General features: G+C 60.2%; 1 protein-coding gene across 2 annotated transcripts in view; it reads left to right on the forward strand.

Annotated features, from left to right (window-relative positions):
- The window catches only part of MYO18B (myosin XVIIIB), a 39,386-nt gene that overhangs the window by 9,916 nt on the left and 13,178 nt on the right, over window positions 1-16,292 (forward strand). For both annotated transcript variants that reach the window (XM_081338791.1, XM_081338792.1), the window contains 22 exons: window positions 1,558-1,716; window positions 3,029-3,119; window positions 3,596-3,788; window positions 4,041-4,121; window positions 4,292-4,424; window positions 4,762-4,921; window positions 5,503-5,686; window positions 6,105-6,297; window positions 7,119-7,228; window positions 7,918-7,983; window positions 8,075-8,203; window positions 8,423-8,566; window positions 8,840-8,929; window positions 10,486-10,605; window positions 11,574-11,682; window positions 12,559-12,683; window positions 13,061-13,215; window positions 13,608-13,731; window positions 13,896-14,081; window positions 14,196-14,306; window positions 14,396-14,500; window positions 14,894-15,049. In XM_081338791.1, coding sequence (XP_081194917.1) covers window positions 1,558-1,716; window positions 3,029-3,119; window positions 3,596-3,788; window positions 4,041-4,121; window positions 4,292-4,424; window positions 4,762-4,921; window positions 5,503-5,686; window positions 6,105-6,297; window positions 7,119-7,228; window positions 7,918-7,983; window positions 8,075-8,203; window positions 8,423-8,566; window positions 8,840-8,929; window positions 10,486-10,605; window positions 11,574-11,682; window positions 12,559-12,683; window positions 13,061-13,215; window positions 13,608-13,731; window positions 13,896-14,081; window positions 14,196-14,306; window positions 14,396-14,500; window positions 14,894-15,049 — 2,924 coding nt within the window. The remainder of the gene's footprint in view (window positions 1-1,557; window positions 1,717-3,028; window positions 3,120-3,595; window positions 3,789-4,040; window positions 4,122-4,291; window positions 4,425-4,761; window positions 4,922-5,502; window positions 5,687-6,104; window positions 6,298-7,118; window positions 7,229-7,917; window positions 7,984-8,074; window positions 8,204-8,422; window positions 8,567-8,839; window positions 8,930-10,485; window positions 10,606-11,573; window positions 11,683-12,558; window positions 12,684-13,060; window positions 13,216-13,607; window positions 13,732-13,895; window positions 14,082-14,195; window positions 14,307-14,395; window positions 14,501-14,893; window positions 15,050-16,292) is intronic.

Here is a 16,292-nt window from a genome sequence, read left to right on the forward strand (position 1 = left end):
TAGGAAGTTGGCGCCTCAGTCTTCCAGGCACAGGCATTTTGCCCCTGCCAAGCTTCTCCATCGAGGGAACGACAGTTTTAGAAGAGGCACAGCATTGTCGGCTCACTTTTGGGGGGGGCCTCAGGGTCTCTCATTGTGGCCTGGTTGGCCCTTCCCTGATTTTGAAGGCCAGGAGTTCGGGACCCTGAATTGGGGAGGGGGGCGTTCCCATTTCATGCCCACCTCAACAGAAGAGTCCTTCCGGTGGATTTTGCGCATGTGGGCCCTGCCGGCGCCCAGAGGCAATTTGCCCACCGGGCCTTTGCAACTGAGCCGGGACCAGCAGGAGGCAGGTGGAGGTGGGCAGCAAGGATCCCGGTTAAAAAGTGGGAGGCTTCCAGGCGATCGGAGGCAGGCGGGATGCGCCGGCGGTTGTGGGCCCATCAGTGAAGCTGCTGCAATGGGGTGCCTGGAGCGCCTCCCCTTTCTTGGATTTTGAGGGCTGGGAAGAGGGTGCAGCGGCTGGGCCTCTCGAGTCGCTGCTGAGGCCTCCTTCGTGTTGCATGGCCAGGCGCGCTCAGTCCCCCTCTGCCTCTGCCCTCCCTCGGGCAGCCTCGTCCCTCCTTGGCCCTTCCCATTTCCAACCTTCGGAGAAGGCTTCAGGCTGCTTTCCTGCCCCCCCCCCCCGGCTGCTGCTTTCATCACCAGGCTTGTTCTGCCCCCCCCCTCTCTCTCTCCTAACCTGCCAAGCAGAACTAATTGTCCCGGGGGTTAAATGGCGATTCTGAAAAGGCACATTGTGCAGCTGGGCTTTTCGGGTTGGGTGGGAGGCGGGGGCAGTGTTTCCTCAGGCAGGGCTGTCGGGGAGGGTCCCGCAAGGACAGATTCAGAGCAGAGGGGGGGCTCTGCATGCCCTTCAAAGCCAAGCCCCATTTTGGCAGGTGAACCCGTAGCCCTCCTGCAGCCGGAGAGGGGAAGTGGCCCCTGCCAGGCAAAAGAAACCCAGTGGCTGCAGTCAGGGTAATTCTACTCTCTCCTTGCCAAGGAGGGGGCCGTATGGAAATTGCAGCTCATTAGCCCCTGCCCATTTCACCCGAGCAGCCATTAACTTGGACTGCTTCCCTCTCCTTTCGAAGAAGGTTTGCAAGCAGAAATTTGCCACTGATCCCCACTCCTGGTGCTCTGCCCTTGCAGCGATGGTCCCTCTTTGGCTGCTCTTGGGGGCTTCCTGGAAAGCCAAGGTGGTGGAGACGTCACAAACCTCTGTGGCTGTTGTGCTGTCGGGGAGCTGCAGCCAGGGCCCGTGGGCAGCGGCCATCGCAGTGCGCCTGAGACCCAACAGAGGGAATTCCTCAGCCTGCTGCTAACCTCAGAAGGGACAGCCCTGCTCCTGTTGGCTCAGTTGGGGTGTGTGGAGGGCCTGAGGCGGCTCCCTTGAGCCTGGCCAGGCGCATCGCCATAAGGCAGAGGCCAGTGTGGTTGAAGGGCTGAAACAGGGCTGGGCCACTCAGAGTGGGAAGGGGAGCTGGGGAATCCCGAGGGGGGGGTTTCTAGATGGCTCTCCTGCTCTTCCTTCAGTGGGCAGGAAACAGTTCCTGAAGTTTGAGTGGGCCAACCGGGCAGCGGATGTCCTGGGCTGCGAGGCGGAGGAGCTGACCACAGCCGTCTTCAAGCACCACCTGCTGCGAATCCTTGAGCAGGTCACCGCTGGAGCTGGCCTGGAGGAGCCATCCGACGGTACGGCTGCCCCCCACTGTTTTTTATGTGCCTCTCCCCCAGTGTGATTTCTGCTTGGTCTCCCTCTGTGCCCTCACAGGCCCCCTTGACCCAGGTGGGGCTCCAACCTCTGAGCCTTGACCTTTTGCAACACGGGGTCTGCTCAGGAGATCCCTGATCCTTTCTGCTTTTCCACCCTGTCCCCGAGTTCTGCTTTGTTCATCTTTGTCTGTCGGAACCATGACACCAGGCACACACACACACACACACACACACACACACACACACACACACGCACACGGCCCTTGAGGGCTACCTCCATGCAGGAAGACAATTTGGAGGTGTGAACAGAAAGGAACGAAGGAGGCAGCCTGGCCACTCCTCCCTGGGCCGAATCCCCTTCCCCAGCTGCCTTTCCATCCCCCTCCCCTCCATTAGGCCTGGGTTTTGCGCTCTCTGTTGCCACCAGGCCTCGAGTGGGACTCGCCAGGCCCTGCTGCTTAAAGGCTGCTGCCAATTGGGATGGTGTCCTAGCAACCAGACCAGGTGCCAGGTGAGACCTGCTGGGCTGGCTTGTTGCCGGCCCTTTCCCTTTGGAGGAGATGACGGGCGTTTCTGCCTCACGGGCTTCGTCCCCTCCCTCGCACAGCCAGCGCCAGGATGGGCAGCTGCTAAACTAGGATGGGTGGTCGGTGCCCTAGTGGCGTGGAGCCTGTGGCCTGGCAGCTCTGGATTATTCAGCTTGGCAGAAAGGCAGAGAGGGTTGGCGGGTGCAGACAAGGGAGTGGGTGGGTTGTCCCCACCATCGCCCAGCTGGTGTGTCGCCTTTTCTTTTGCTTCCTACACACTTCCGGTCATCTGTCTATGCACAGTCCCATCAAGTCAGCTGCACACTCAGTCTAAACAACTGCGAAAAGCCTTAAATTCTTAGTTCTCCTATATTGATGGCTTCATAATAAAAATGTGGGGGGGCACCTGTTTCCATCATCGCAGGACACCCTGGCTTTTCTCCACTGAAATAAAAGCTGGAGGGTCCTGCGGAAATGTCACTGGAGAGCGGGATGACGGAAACGGGTTTCCTGGCTCTAGCAGTCCAGGGCAAGGCCGGGCACGCCGTGTGCCACAGTGGGCAAAGGGTGATTCCAGAGTGACTGCAATAAATCTCGGTTGGAGGCATCAAAACTGAAGCCGCCTCTGATAAGAACTGGAATCTGCTATGCTCTCCAGACGCCTTTTGTTCCACTCAGGTGATAGGTGGGGGGCGGGGGGGGGGCTGAGCGGATTCTTAATGTCTTTTGCTCTGCTCAGATTTCACTAGTCCTTCCTTCCACAGGCCCCAAGCTGAGCGGGATGGAGTGCCTGCAGGGCATGGCTGCTGGTTTGTACGAGGAGCTGTTTGCAGCCGTGGTGATGCTGATCAACAGGTGGGCTCCCCTGTGGCACCCGAAGGGGTGAGGGCAATAATCCATTAAATGTGTAGGATGTCCTTAGGGACATTGCCTTAAAACCAATAAAACCAAAATTAATTAGGAAGGTGCATAAGTGATAGGGCAGCCAGGAGAGACTCTTCTGCCCCGGCCTGGGGCCCCTCCCCTGATGAAGATGGGCTTCCAGGGGGTGGGGACTAGGACACCTATGGCAGGTGTGGGAAAGGCAGGCTGTGGGGGCTGGGAGGCGAGGGCAGGGGGGCTGCTGCCTATTAATAATGGATGCGACTTTGCAAAGGTCGCCGGTATGTTCAGAGTCTGGCTGGGAAAAGCAAGCAGACCCCACCCCACACTGCCTCCCCCTGACTGGGGCTCGCCTTGCTCGGGGGGGGGGCAGCGAAAGCCCAGGCGGGAGAGGCTGCCCCATCCAAGGGCTGGCCGGCGTGATGGGAAGCCGTCCTCCTCTCTGGCAGGTCCTTCTCCTCCAGCCACCTCTCCATGGCCTCCCTGATGGTGGTGGACGCCCCCGGCTTCCTCAGCCCCCGGCACCAGAAGGGAGAGCGGGCGGCCACCTTTGAGGAGTTTTGCCACAACTACGGGCAGGAGCGGCTGCAGGGGCTCTTCTACGCAGCCTCCCTGGAGTCCGAAGTGGGCAGGTACCAGGAGGTGAGGCGCCTGCCCTGCTGCTCCCTCAGCTGTCCAACTTTGCTCCCAGGAGGGGGGCAGTGGGATCCCCTGCCCGGGGGCTTGCTGGACATTGGCCTCAAGGAGGACTTTGGGGAAAGGCCACGGAGAGGTTGAGGGAGCGGCCTTCAGATCATGGAAGCTCAGAGCCTCAGGAAAAGAGGGGGGCCAATGGGGAAGAGCCCCAAAGAGGGGACTTTCCCCACCCACTCGCCTCCCATCCATGTTCCCCAGGAAAACGTTGAGGTGCCTTTTGATCTGCCTGAACTCTCCTCGGCGGCCACGGTGGCCCTGGTAGATCAGAGCCCGTCCCAGGTAATTCAGAGGCTGGGGAGGGGGAGGGCGGCAGCTTGCTGGCTAAAGCTGTCCTGATGCCAAGGCAGGGCTGGCACGAAGCACGAGGGGTGGGTGGGTTGGAGGGTGGGGAAGATAAAGCCGTGGGGTGGCCTGGTGCCACGTAGCTGAGTCGGTCTGTCCCCCTTTAGATGCTTCTCTCTCCCGGGGGCCCCTCGGAGGGCCCCCAGGGCCTGCTCTGGATCCTGGATGAGGAGGCCCTGGTCCAGGGCTCCAGTGACAGCAGGGCCCTTGACCGCCTGTGCTCGGCCTTCGGGAAGGAAGGTAAGGCCCAAGGGGAAAACCTGGTCGATGCCAGCCACATCGGGAAGGGCAAAGGGTCTCTTCCCTTCATCCAAGGCAGCCCCAACTCAGGAGCTGTGCACTTGCTCTGCCCCACCAAGGAAGGGGCAGCCTGGCCCTCCAGACGCTTCAGAGAGGGCAGCTTTGGGGCCTTTCCCTGTCTTTCCTTCAAGTGGCAATTCATGTATGCGTTGCCCACTTCATGCCCAATAAGGCCGTAGAACAAAGGCTGCTGGGCATCGTGGGCCCCTTCCTCCTCCCTGCCCTCTCCTCCCCCGCCCGCAGAGCAGCTAAGCTTTACTCGGCCTCTTTGCTGCAGAGCAGGGAGTCCTGCGCAGGTGTGAGCAGCCCCTGCAGTTTGAGGTTGCCCACCGCCTGGGCACGGACCCCGTCCGCTACGACGCCACCGGCTGGGTGAGCAAGGCCAAGTGGAACCTCTCTGTGCAAAACGCCATCCAGCTCCTGCAGCGGTCCAGGATGTGAGTGGGGGTGGGCTGCCTCTCCCTCTGGGCGGAGGGGGTCAGGGCCAGGCCGGGCTGCCCACCTTCTCCTGCCTCAGCTGGCCTCGCACTTCCTTTCCTGAACAACCGGCTTTCTTTGAACTGGGTGGGGGGGAATCGGCCCCTTGGCTTCCCTTCAGCCAGAAAGAAAGGTGGTAGTGGGGGGGCATGGGGGCTGCCAAGCAAAGTTGCAACTTTTGTCGCTATTTAAAAAGGCAGCCGATGTGGGTCAGCATCCAGGCGTGCCGCTCAGCCTGGGAGGAGGTGTAGATCTGAGGGGGGTTTTCAGAGCAAGCTCTTATTATCTGGAACGGCATGGCTGGGTGGCCGGAGGGTGAGAATTAAGGGGTGCGTGGGTCTCCCTTCCCAGAAGACCTGGGCGCCCCCTAACTATTCCCACAACAGCCCTGCAAAGTAGGCCAGGCTGAAGTAGGCCAGGCTGAGAGTCGGATCCGCCATCCAACAGCTGAGCCAAATTAGAAATCGAGGTGCCCATTTGGGTGGATTTGGGGAGGCCGAGGGGGGCCCTCCTGCTGACGAGCCCCCTTTCTTCCCCACAGAGGGGCTCTGAGGAAAGTCTTCCTGCCACGCGCCCACGTGCCCCTGCTCTGCCGGTCGGTGGCGGGCTGGGAGGGCCACTCGCAGCAGGCCCTGCAGCGCATTGGCTGCGTCAGGAAGACCTTCACCAGTGCCTTTGCCACTGTGAAGAAGAGGTCCGTCTGTGCCCAGATCAAGCTGCAGCTGGTGAGCGAAGCGCCCGGCCAGGGCCATCCAGGGTGGGCTGGGTTGCCTCCTCATTGATCCATTTGGGTCCTGGCTGGTCGGCTTGCAAAGGCAGCTTCCGGCAGGGAGAACCGAAGCGAGGGGAGGGGGAGGCGGGGAGATCCTCCTTTGCTTTCCAACAGATCTTTTTACACAGAAGTTACTTGTGAATGTGGTTGGCAAGGGGGAAAGCAGTCTGAGCAGGGGTTCTTGGAACTGCAGGAGCTCCATTTCCCAGAATGCCCTTGGAGACAGGCGCAACCCCCCCGGGGGGGCCGTGTCGAGCCACCGGGAAACAGACCCTCTGCAGGGCATGGCTGCTGCTCCTGCCGCCCCAGGAGAGGCGTGGGAGATGGATTGCTGAGGGACCTCTCAGAAACCACCTTTCCTCCCACCGCAGGACGCTCTCAGCAATCTAGTCAAGCGGTCTCAGCTCCACTTTCTCCATTGCCTTGACCCTGGGACGCCGGAAGACCTCCAGCCCCCCACCCAGGCCTCGGAAGCCACCCCAGGACCGGCCTGGGACATTCCCACCCTGCGCGCCCAGCTCTCCGGCAGCCTGATCCTGGAGGCCCTGCGGCTCTACAGAATCGGTGCGGAAGGGAGGGCTTCTGGGGGGCCCTGCCGAGTGCAAGGAAGGCACCGTGCAGGGCAGGGAATATCGGTCCCCCTTCCCGGGGAGGGCAGTTGAGGGGCAGGTTAGACAAAAGGCGACTGACGGATTCAGGAAGTGAGGAAGTTTGGCTGGAAGCTGGCTCTGATATCGATCACGCAAGGAAGCCAAGAAGCAGCTGAGACCAACAACCAGGCTGGCTGGGAATTCTGGGCATTGTACTCTCCAAAGAACTGGGGGTCTCCTAGGTTATTCCCTGGTTTGTGCTGCCCTGAGACTCTTCACTTTGCGAGCAGCTTGTTAGTATTTGCGATGACAAAATGCCACTTCTCTTTGCTTGCTTGTTTTGGGAGAATTTATAAAGTGCGTTTCAGCACATGGTTCCCAGGACAGCGCGCTCTTTAAGATAATAAGTGCAAACACAATGAGCTTCAATAAAAGAGCAGCGTAAATCTCAGAAACGGCTATAATGTCAATAAAATCCAGCAGAAGCCCTGCAAATGACAGCCCAGAGCTTAACCACGTACAGGCCGTTGGGCAAGTTACAGAGGAGGCCAGCCTGGGAGCTCTTTCCCTGTTGGACAGGATCTCAGGGCCTGGGGGGCTGCAAGGCCCTCTATCAATCTCGCCCCCCCACACCCCCGTTTAATTTCCAGCTGGGGGTGTGGTGGGATTTCTGAGGGCTGGCTAGGACTCCGATCTTTGGGGTCGGTAGGCAGGCGAAACTGAACGCGCAAGATGGGACTTGCTCCTCCGGCCTCTTGTGCACCAAGCACGTCACCACCTTCCCTGTTTGGGCAGGCTATGCGGATCGCATGGAGCTGGCCCAGTTCCGGCGGCGTTTCCAGGGCTTGGCTCAGCCGGAGATGAAGAGGTTCACCTCGGCCTACGAGCGGACGGATGAGAAGGAGGTCAGGAGGAGAAGCCCCGGAGGAGGGAGGGAGGGAGGGAGGGAGGGAAGGGCCCCGATGGCCCCTGTAGTTTCAGCTGCTAAGAAAGGAAAGCCAGCCGTCAGCAGCCGCCTCCTGGTGGCCCCTGGGAAGGACGTGGGCTGCCTTGCGTGGCGGAAGCAGCCGCCCCGTGGATCCTGTCGGGGGGGGGGATTCAGGCTGAGGACTTAACAAGAGGCGCTGACAGCGAGGAAAGGTCAGGCCTGCCATGTTGCGCCACGGGGAGACTCGTCCGACAAGCGCTCTGACTCTCGTCTGCCCTGGGGGGTCTTGGGTTCTGGGGATCTGAGTGGCAGAAGGAAGGGGGGGGACAGGGTAACTTCTCAAGGTCAATTCCGGTGACCCTGGAGGCTGCTTTGAGCCAGAGTCTCCCCGCAAAGGAGCCCCCAAGAGACATCCGGGGTGCAGGGGCCTTCTGCTGCAGCCCCAGCGGCCACTGAGCTCCGCTGGGCGAATTTCTCCCCTGTTACGTCCATAACAATCTTGGCTCTGCGGATCCATGAAAGAGAGAGAAAATCTGCGTCCCTGCTTGGGCAACTCCAGCTGAAATGTTGACTGAACGTAGCCGCTGGAGACATTGATGCCAGCTGGGCCCAGCCTCTCCTGTGGGTCTGGCAGGACGTTTGTGCTCTTCCCCCCCCCCCCCGCAGGCCCTGGAGGAACTCTTCCGAGCCCTCAACCTGGAGAAGAAGAGCCTGGCGGTGGGCCACACTCAGGTACTGGAGCCAGCCGCCCGGGGCCCCCTCCTGCCTGGCGGGCAACGGGCGGTCTCACCCTCCCCCCCTCCCCTCCCCTCCCCCTTGGCAGGTCTTCCTGAAGGCCGGCGTCCTTCCGCGGCTGGAGAAGCAGCGAGAGAAAGTGCTGTCCCAGAGCCTGGTCCTGCTCCAGGCGGCCTGCAGGGGCCTCCTCTCCCGCCAGAAGTTCCAGAGGTTAAAGGTAGCCCTGCCTTGCGGTGGAGGAGGGCGGGGAGCAGGGCCCGGGGCGGTTGGAGTGGGGAAAGGACCCACGGAGGAGGCTGGGCGGCCTTCAGCAGAGTCCCCTGCTGAGCAGAGCAGAAGTGGGTGGCTCTAGCGGCCCCTCCCTGCTCCGATCCTGTCTCTCTCTGGTGGTGGCTTGACTCCTTTGGCCCTGAGGTGTCCCCCTCTCTCGCTTCAGATTCAGAGCCTGGCTGCCCGATGCATCCAGAAAAACCTGGCCGTCTACCGAGCCGTGCAGAGCTGGCCGTGGTGGCAGCTGATGTGTGGCATCCGGCCACTCCTGACCATCAGCCTGGCAGAAGGCCAGCTCCAAGTCAAAGAGGCACGTGAGTTGCCAGGAGAAAAAGCGGTCAAGGCTCAAATCCTCTTTTTCCTTAGAGACAGCAGAAGCTAAATCCGTTCTCTAAAAAAGAGGTTCTAGCAACTTCCCCCGCTGGCACCCCCAGATATCTGGGCTGAGGTCCCCAGCCCAGTGCAGGCCCGGCAGCGTTCCCTTTCCTTGGGTCGCCTCCCCAACGTCAGTGGTCCTCAACTCGAGGTTGCAGGTGGTGGATCAGCCCCGAAGAAGTTCCTCTCCTTTCCTTCTTCCCCTCAGGAGGAACTTGCAATGCTCCAAAAGAAGTTGGAAAACTCAGAAATTTCTCGCCAGGAGCTTCGGCAGAACAGCGAATTGCTGGAAACCAAGGTAGGATGTGATGCTGCATCGGCAGACACAGGAGGGAGGTCTTGTGTGAACAAGGCATTGGGGGAGAGGGGGAATCTTTGAAGCTCTTTTTCTAGCATGGGAGGGTCTGTGGAAGCACCAGAGGGCAGTGATGGTGATGGTGCCGGCATGGACAAGCTGTGGGGCCTCGGCCAGCTGGGCTAAGGCTCAGCCCATCAAATAATCAATTTTGGCCCCTTTCTTGGCAGGCGGGTGGCTTGCCCGGCCTCTCCCATCAGCTGGGGTGTGTGTGTGTGGGGGGGCTTTTTCTCTGGTCTTGCTGAGTGCCGGGGTCCCCTGCCTGGGTGCTTGGCATGTTCCTCTGCTGCAAGCAGGTGAGATTGGGCATGGAGAAAAGCCATCATCAAATGCTTAGAAGCCCCCGCCCGCCCCCTTTTATCCAGCCCTGCGGGGGTCTGCTTGGCTCTTTTCAAAAAGGGGGTTACGGAGCACAAAAGGGTTGTGCTTTATTATGGTGATGGTTTAGAGCATTCCTGTCAGGTTCTTTATCAAGCCTGACTCCAGAATGAGCAATTGCAAAACAACCCTGAGCAGGTCTTGCAAACTGCCCTGGTCCCATTTTAAGAAACATCCATGGGAGGGTCTTTCTTGCTCTGGTCTCCTGGGAAGGGCTTGAGAAGAAGCTCTAGAATTTTTGCACCTGGCCTCTGCAGCCCTTCAAGGTGGACCGACTGGGGGCTCTGGGAGCAGGAGGGTCCGTTCCTGAAAGCCTTCGGCCGAAAGAGGCCCCTCGGCAGTTCCCGCTCCCTCTGCCAGGGCCAGCCGGGCCCTCCTTCCCTGCTTCCCACGGAGATGCTGAAGCTTTGCCAGATCAGCTTCCCTCCCCCTCTGCCCCCCACCCCGCCCCGAACTTGGCAGGCGTTTGTTGCACATTCGGCTGTGCAGGGAATTAGACAACAGTTGTTTGGCATGTTCCCGCCAAAGCCTCTTTTCAGCAATTAATTAATTAACACTATCGTTATGCCCCCGAGCACCCGGGAGATTATCAAATTGTCTCAGGTTTCCAATAAACTTGCAGAGAGGATTTGTGTGAGGCAAGGAAAACTCCCGAAGCTACAATCCGTGCTGCATCCTGTCCCAAAGCTCAGAGGGGAGCCCAAAGGGGCAGGTGGTCCCTCTGTCGTCCCCCCCCCTGCTGAATGGAAACCGGTTTTCCCCCAAGTCCTGGCCAGCCTCTCAGTCATTGCTGTGCAGCCACTCTGGAAGCCACTAGAAGTTGGCAGATACTGTGAGGGCTGGCATCATCGCCAGGGTGGGTTTAGCGAGATTGTGGGGAGACTCCAACTCCCAGAATTCTAGGAGTCCACCCATCTTAAAGCTGCTGAGGTTGGGAAACACTGGTCTGCCTGTCTGTCTTGGCTCTCGATCCACACAGGGAACAAAACCATGGGCTTTCCTTAAGTCTCCTATTTGTTCCCTTTCTGCCGAAGTATCCCTGCAGAGTGTGTGTGTGTGTGTGTGTGTGTGTGTGTCCTTGGAGAAGGCTCCCTCCCACCACTTGTTTCTGCTCTCCTTAGGTCATAGACCTGACAGCAGAGCTGTCGGACGAGCGCTTGAAAGGAGACGTCGCCTGTCGGGTACTGGATGCGGAACGGGCCGAGAGGCTGCGAGCATCGAAGGAGGCCAAAGAGCTGCAGGTCCGTGGGGTGTGTGTGTCTGTTGATGGGCGCAGAGAGGCTGCCAGCGGTCTCCATGCCTGACATCCACCGAGGCAAATTGCCCCCCTCCAGCAATCCTCACCACCTCTCCCTACAGCCGTAATCTCATCCTGCCACTCTCCGCTCCCGCAGCTGCCCTCCTTTCCACCCACCGGGGTGGGTTCATTTCGTTTGCAGCTCCTCCCCACCACTCGCCCACCTGGGAGACTTCCAAGTGGAGCCTGAACCCTGCCCAGCTCAGAGAGTTTAGCCATTCAGAAGCAGCCGTGGGGCCCAGTGGAGACCGCCTACACATAAGGAGCCAAAATGGTGATAAAAGAATCCCCCGGTCTCCATCTTCAGTTTGGAGCAGCTGCTGGAAAATCAGCTGAAGCCGCTTCCTCTTTCGGGCTGCTGAAGCAGAATAATGCCGGTTTGAAGAAGGGCTCTGAAAGGAGGAAGCGGAGCTGACCCATTCCTCTGGGGTGGCGGGCGGGTCAGGCATTACCGTCCCACCACAAGGAGGCCCTGCTTGGACCTGCCTTTTCCTCCCAGAGGCCTCGCTCCTTGGCCAGCCACGCAGGGAGCCTCCCGCAGGTTTGTTCCCCAGGGCCCGGTGCAGCTGGCTTGAGGGGGCAGAGATGGCGCTAGAGCACCCCAGAGCAATTTAGCCGGAAGGTCCGTCTGTAGCCGGGCCCCCGGGCAGTCAGCGCTGCCTGTGAAGAAGCCCCCTGGGAGTGGAGGAAGTGGGGCGACGGGGGCTGGCTCCCAGACCCCTAGGGCCCTCCTTGGTCAAGCGGCGCAGATCGGCCCCAGGCTCCCTCCAGAAGGCCGCCTCCCTTGAAACGGGTTCAAAGCCGGGGATCTTCCGACCGACGGACGTGTTTCTCTGGGAATTCCAGCCTCTTTGGGGAACTTTGCATTTCATAATATAACAGGCGGATTTCTACGCCTCTCTTCCCTTTCAGAGCAAGCAGCTCCAACTTCAGAAGCGGCTGGAGGAGGCCGAAAAGCAGCTGGGGGAAACGCAGCAGCAGCTTCAGCTCCGTGAGATTGAGGCCAACAGTTCTGCGAAAGGTGGGGGGCAACAATCCCAGGACGTCCTTGAGGCCGCTTTGGCCGTGGAGCAGCGGCACCCCCTCTTCCCCCCCCCACTCTGCTAGATTGGGGCTCTGACAGTTCTCCCAAGCGACACCTGTCTCTCCCATCATTTTGACCTGGGGGGGGAAGCACCGGGACAAGTGGGGGGCGTTGGGGTATGTCAGTTTGAGTCAAGCCACTAGGCGCCTCTGGCCGCTCCGAAGAATTTCTGCTCCAGATCTGTCAGGACGTCTTAGGAAGCCTTGGGAGCCGGGCTGAGTGCAACATGGAAGGTTATCGCCAGCGTGGCGTGAAAGGCACCCGGCTCCCTTTCTCTCCAGACGCCTGCGAGGAGGACAAGCCTGCGAACGCTCGCTGAAGGTCCTTGGCCCCGGGGGGGGGGGGCTCACCAGGGCTTTGCTCTAGAGGAAGGCTGTGCCACTCAGAGCTCCCTGGACTCCATGGGCTTGTGAGGATGAGGCGGCCTCGGTCAGCGAGGAGATCCCTTCAGCCGGGCGGCCCTTTTCGCTCTGGGTTCAAAGCGAGCGGTTCAGGTCTGGCTTCAGAGGCTTCAGCACTGTGGGGCTCATTAAATGATTCCTCACTTTGGATTTCTGATCCAGTCAACAGCTGTAGATATAACCCGGGTGAACCAAAATTTCTGGGGGTCATTTTTAAGGCTGCAAAGGGGTCCCGAGGCCAAAAGGCTTGAGATGCACTGGTCTCAGAGAGCATTTCTGGTGTTTTGAATTGCCCAGGAGGGCAGTGGATCCCTGAGCCCCTCCAGCCTTTGTGCCCCCACTGCAAGCGGCCCGCCTTGGGGTTGGGCAGGGCGGGCAGGCCGTGCAAATGCAGGTCCTTTTGCACCGACAGGGGACGAGTGGCAGATGCGCCTGGATTGTGCAGAGACTGAGACTGCATTTCTGCGGAAAAGGATCGCCCAGCTGGAAGAGAGGCTGCAGCGGGAGCAGCAGTCCAAAGCGGACGTGGAGCAAAAGGCAGGCCGTGGAGAGGGCACACGTGGGTGTAAACGGGCACGTGGGAATGCAGGAGGACCGCAGGACTCAGTCACCTCACAGTGGCCTCCCCACCGCTGCCTGGCTGCTGCCTTTGGTCTCTCGGCATCTCTGCCGGGGCCTGCCCGGTGCCAAGCCAGAGTCTGCTTGACCACCAAAAGTGCTAATCCAGCGCAAAGCCACACTGCAGCAGCCAAACTCCTCCTCCGTGCCAGGGACGACACGCCTGGCAAGGGCACAGGGCAGCTTGGAAGGGGTTCTGAGCAACCCTGTGGTGGTCTGGCATCCAGGGTGTGCCATAGAGGGGACGGCTCTCCGGCCTGGCCCCCTCTTTTTACGGGGACCTTCCTGCTTTGCAGCTCAGCCAGGTCCAGCAGCTGTACGGGGAGGCCAGGCGGACGGCCCAACAACTGAAGCGGAAGTGCAAGCAGCTGACCTGCGAGCTGGAGGACACCCGGGTGCTGATGGAGAACCAGCAGAGCCGCAACCACGAGCTGGAGAAGAAGCAGAAGAAGTAAGAGCCTGCTGGAGGGGGAGCACAGGAGGACCCCCCCCCCGGGAAGTCCCTGGGCTCTTTCAGGAAGGCAGTGGCAGCCGTCAATACTCCAATGAGGCTGAGGGGGGTCTTCCCCCCCAATAATGACAGGATTCTCTCGTGAGCAGGGTCCGAGGAGAAGGGGAGACCATTGTGGGAGGCTTTCTCCAGGGGTGTCTTGCCCCGGGGCTTCCCCAAAACTGTGCCCCAAATGTCATTTTTGCTCTTGGTGCTGCAACTTTAGTTCCTCTCTTGCTGGTGGAGCAGCCAGACTGTGGCCCCCGGAAGTGGGGGCTGAGCCCCACCAGCTCCCAAGCACCCAAGACCTGCCAGCGCAGACCCTACCCCCCAAAGTCCACCTTTCCTCGCAGGTTCGACCTGCAGCTGGCCCGGGCGCTGGGGGAGTCGGCCTTTGAGAAGAGCCTCCGTGAGAAAGTGGCGCAGGAGAACTCCGGCCTGCAGTTCCAGCTGGGCAGCCTGCGGCAGAGCCTGGAGGCAAGGCCCGGCTGGGCAGAGCAGGGCCCCTGAGGAGCGGGAGGCTGGCGTGGGCACGGCCGGCAAGGCCAGTGGACCTCAGACCGGGCTCCAGACCAGTCCGGCTCCCCGAAGTCTCCTCCGGAGTGCCTACTTCCTTGCTCTCTTCTGCCCTCCCCCCCCAGCGAAAAGAGTCGGAGAACGAGGGCCTCGGCCAACGGGTCGCAGCGCTCAGCTCCCAAGTGGAGGGGCTCAGCAACGCCGGCAGCCCAGCCGCCCTGCAGAAGAAGTTGTGGGACCTCGAATCCAGGGCCTCGGAGCAGCAGCAGGAGCTGAGCCAGCAGACAAAGGCTGTTGAGCAGCTGGAGCAGGTGAGGCCCTTCCTGGCCACCCTTTGGCCGCCGGCCTTCCTTTCCAGAGTGGAAGCCAGCTGGGGGGGAGGCCCACCCTAACATCTGCCCCCCCTCATCCTGGTCCTTCTCCAGCTTCACCTGAGACTGGAGCTGCAGCTGGAGCGGGCGAAGCAGATTCACCGGAAAGAGCTGGAAGACAAGGAGGAGGAGCTGGAGGACACCCGCACATCCTGCCAGAAGCGGGTAGGGCCTGCCTGGGGAGGGGGGGTCTCTATGTGTGTCCCTTCCCAGCCTGTGAGCCCCCCCCACGTCTCCCTTTGCCTTGGCTGCAGCTTCGCCAGCTGGAGATGCAGTGGGAACAGGAGTGTGACGAGAAACAGGCCCTCCTGCGAGAGAAGCGGGATTTGGAGGGCCTGGTGGCCACCCTCTGTGAGCAGGTGAGGGAAGGGCAGCTGCCTGCCTCCAGCACGGGGCGGGGGGGGGGGTCCTCCACTGGGCTCAACCCTGGCAGAGGCGCCCAGAGGCTACACACTCTGCAGGCCAACTGCAAAAACACACGGCAACAGCTGGCATGGGTAGCATCTGGAGGGCCCTTTCACCATGCAGAAGGGAGCCCCCGTGGCTGAAGGAAACCCCCCCAACAGAGAATTAACAACGTTAATCTTTGCTCCCGGTCTGCCCAGTTTTCTCCTGGATCTTTTGCTGCATCAGGTGGTTGAAGCATTTGCTTAGAAAAAGTGGATGCAACAACATTCACCATTTTTGCCGTGGTTCTCTGCTTTGGGCACCCCACATAAAGGCCCAAATACAAGCCTCCCCCCTTCCTTCAGATTGGCCATCGGGACTTCGACGTGGAGAAGCGGCTCCGGCGCGACCTGAAAAGGACCCACGCCTTGCTAGCCGACGTCCAGCTGCTGCTGGAGACCTCTGGGGCAGACCCAGCCCCGTCAGGCAGCCAGGAGGAGTGGGCCAAGCTCCACAGCCAGGTGAGGGGTGGAGCCTCCAGGAAGAGGCTCGGTGGCCAGGCAGTGACCGGAGGTCCCTTGGGCTTTGCCTGGATGGCCTCTGCTTCACGGTCGTGAATCAGTCCTAAGCTTGAATTAAAAGCTCCACACTTTGCAGGCTTCTTCCAGCCCAACAGATCACGAGAGGGCGGATCAGCCAATCTTTGCTGAAACTTGAACCCTGAGCCTCTGAGCCAGTCTATGTTCATCCTCTCGCTCTCCCTTTAAAGCAGTGTAGAGAGGAAGCTTTCTCGGGAGTGTTTGGAATGTAATTAAGGCAATTTGTTTAATGGAGGGTGTTCCCTGGTGTCTGTCTACCTGGTTGTAATTACCAAGCCTTGTGCTCAGCATCTGTCCTGGGGGGGGGCTGGGGGCCCTTGGGTAAGTGGTGTAGCCGCTGGGGAAAGCTGAGGGTGGGGTGGAGGGGGGAGAATTTGGCTCACCAAAGTCATCTCCAAAGTGTCTGGGGAGGGGCTCAGGGACAGACAGAAGGGTGTGGGATTGTTGGAGGGCTTGGGAACCCTCCCCAGCAATGAAGGGGGCCAATGTGGCTGTTTGGGAGTGGAGAGGCAAACCCGCCCCCCTCCTGCTGGCTTCGGGTGCAGCAGCAGCGGCGGCGGCAATGGCAGAGCGGATGGGCCCAGGGGCCGAGGGCTGGGCGGGAGAGAAGCCAAAAAGGAGGCGGCCAGTCTTGAGGACCTGAAAGGGGGGGCATGGCTGGGGACCCCCAGGAATAGTAATTCCAATTTAGCTGCACAAGCATTCTGGAACCATTCAATAAATAATCCCCCTTGCTTCTCTCCATCAAAAACACGCCATTCCAGAGATGCGAGCAATTACAGCGAGCACAGACGTTGGTAATTGGGATAATAATTCTGTGTAAACAGCATCTGTGAAGTGCAGATGTTTCTACCTGGTTTGGCAGAAGCGGCTGGGGGGGGGAAGAGTTGCAGGTCTCTGGCGGGGCTGTTGCCCTGCTGCCCTTTAGGCACTGGAAAGATGCTGCGCTTGGCATGGGGGGGGCACTCTGGGGGCTTAGCTAATAATAACCAAGGGTGGGGGGAGAGATTGGAAGGTACCTTAGCCTGCCCTCTGCCTGCTGCAGCCCCTCCCTCAGTTCAGTTTCAGCTATATGGCTGAGAGGGGGGAGAGAGAGAGCAACCTGCCCCACCCTCAGCATATTTCCAGTTGGGTCTGTCTGGGGGGGGGGGCTTTTCAGAACTCG

The sequence above is a fragment of the Vipera berus genome (assembly GCF_964194415.1).
Source record: "Vipera berus genome assembly, chromosome: 14".
NCBI lineage: Eukaryota > Metazoa > Chordata > Lepidosauria > Squamata > Viperidae > Vipera > Vipera berus.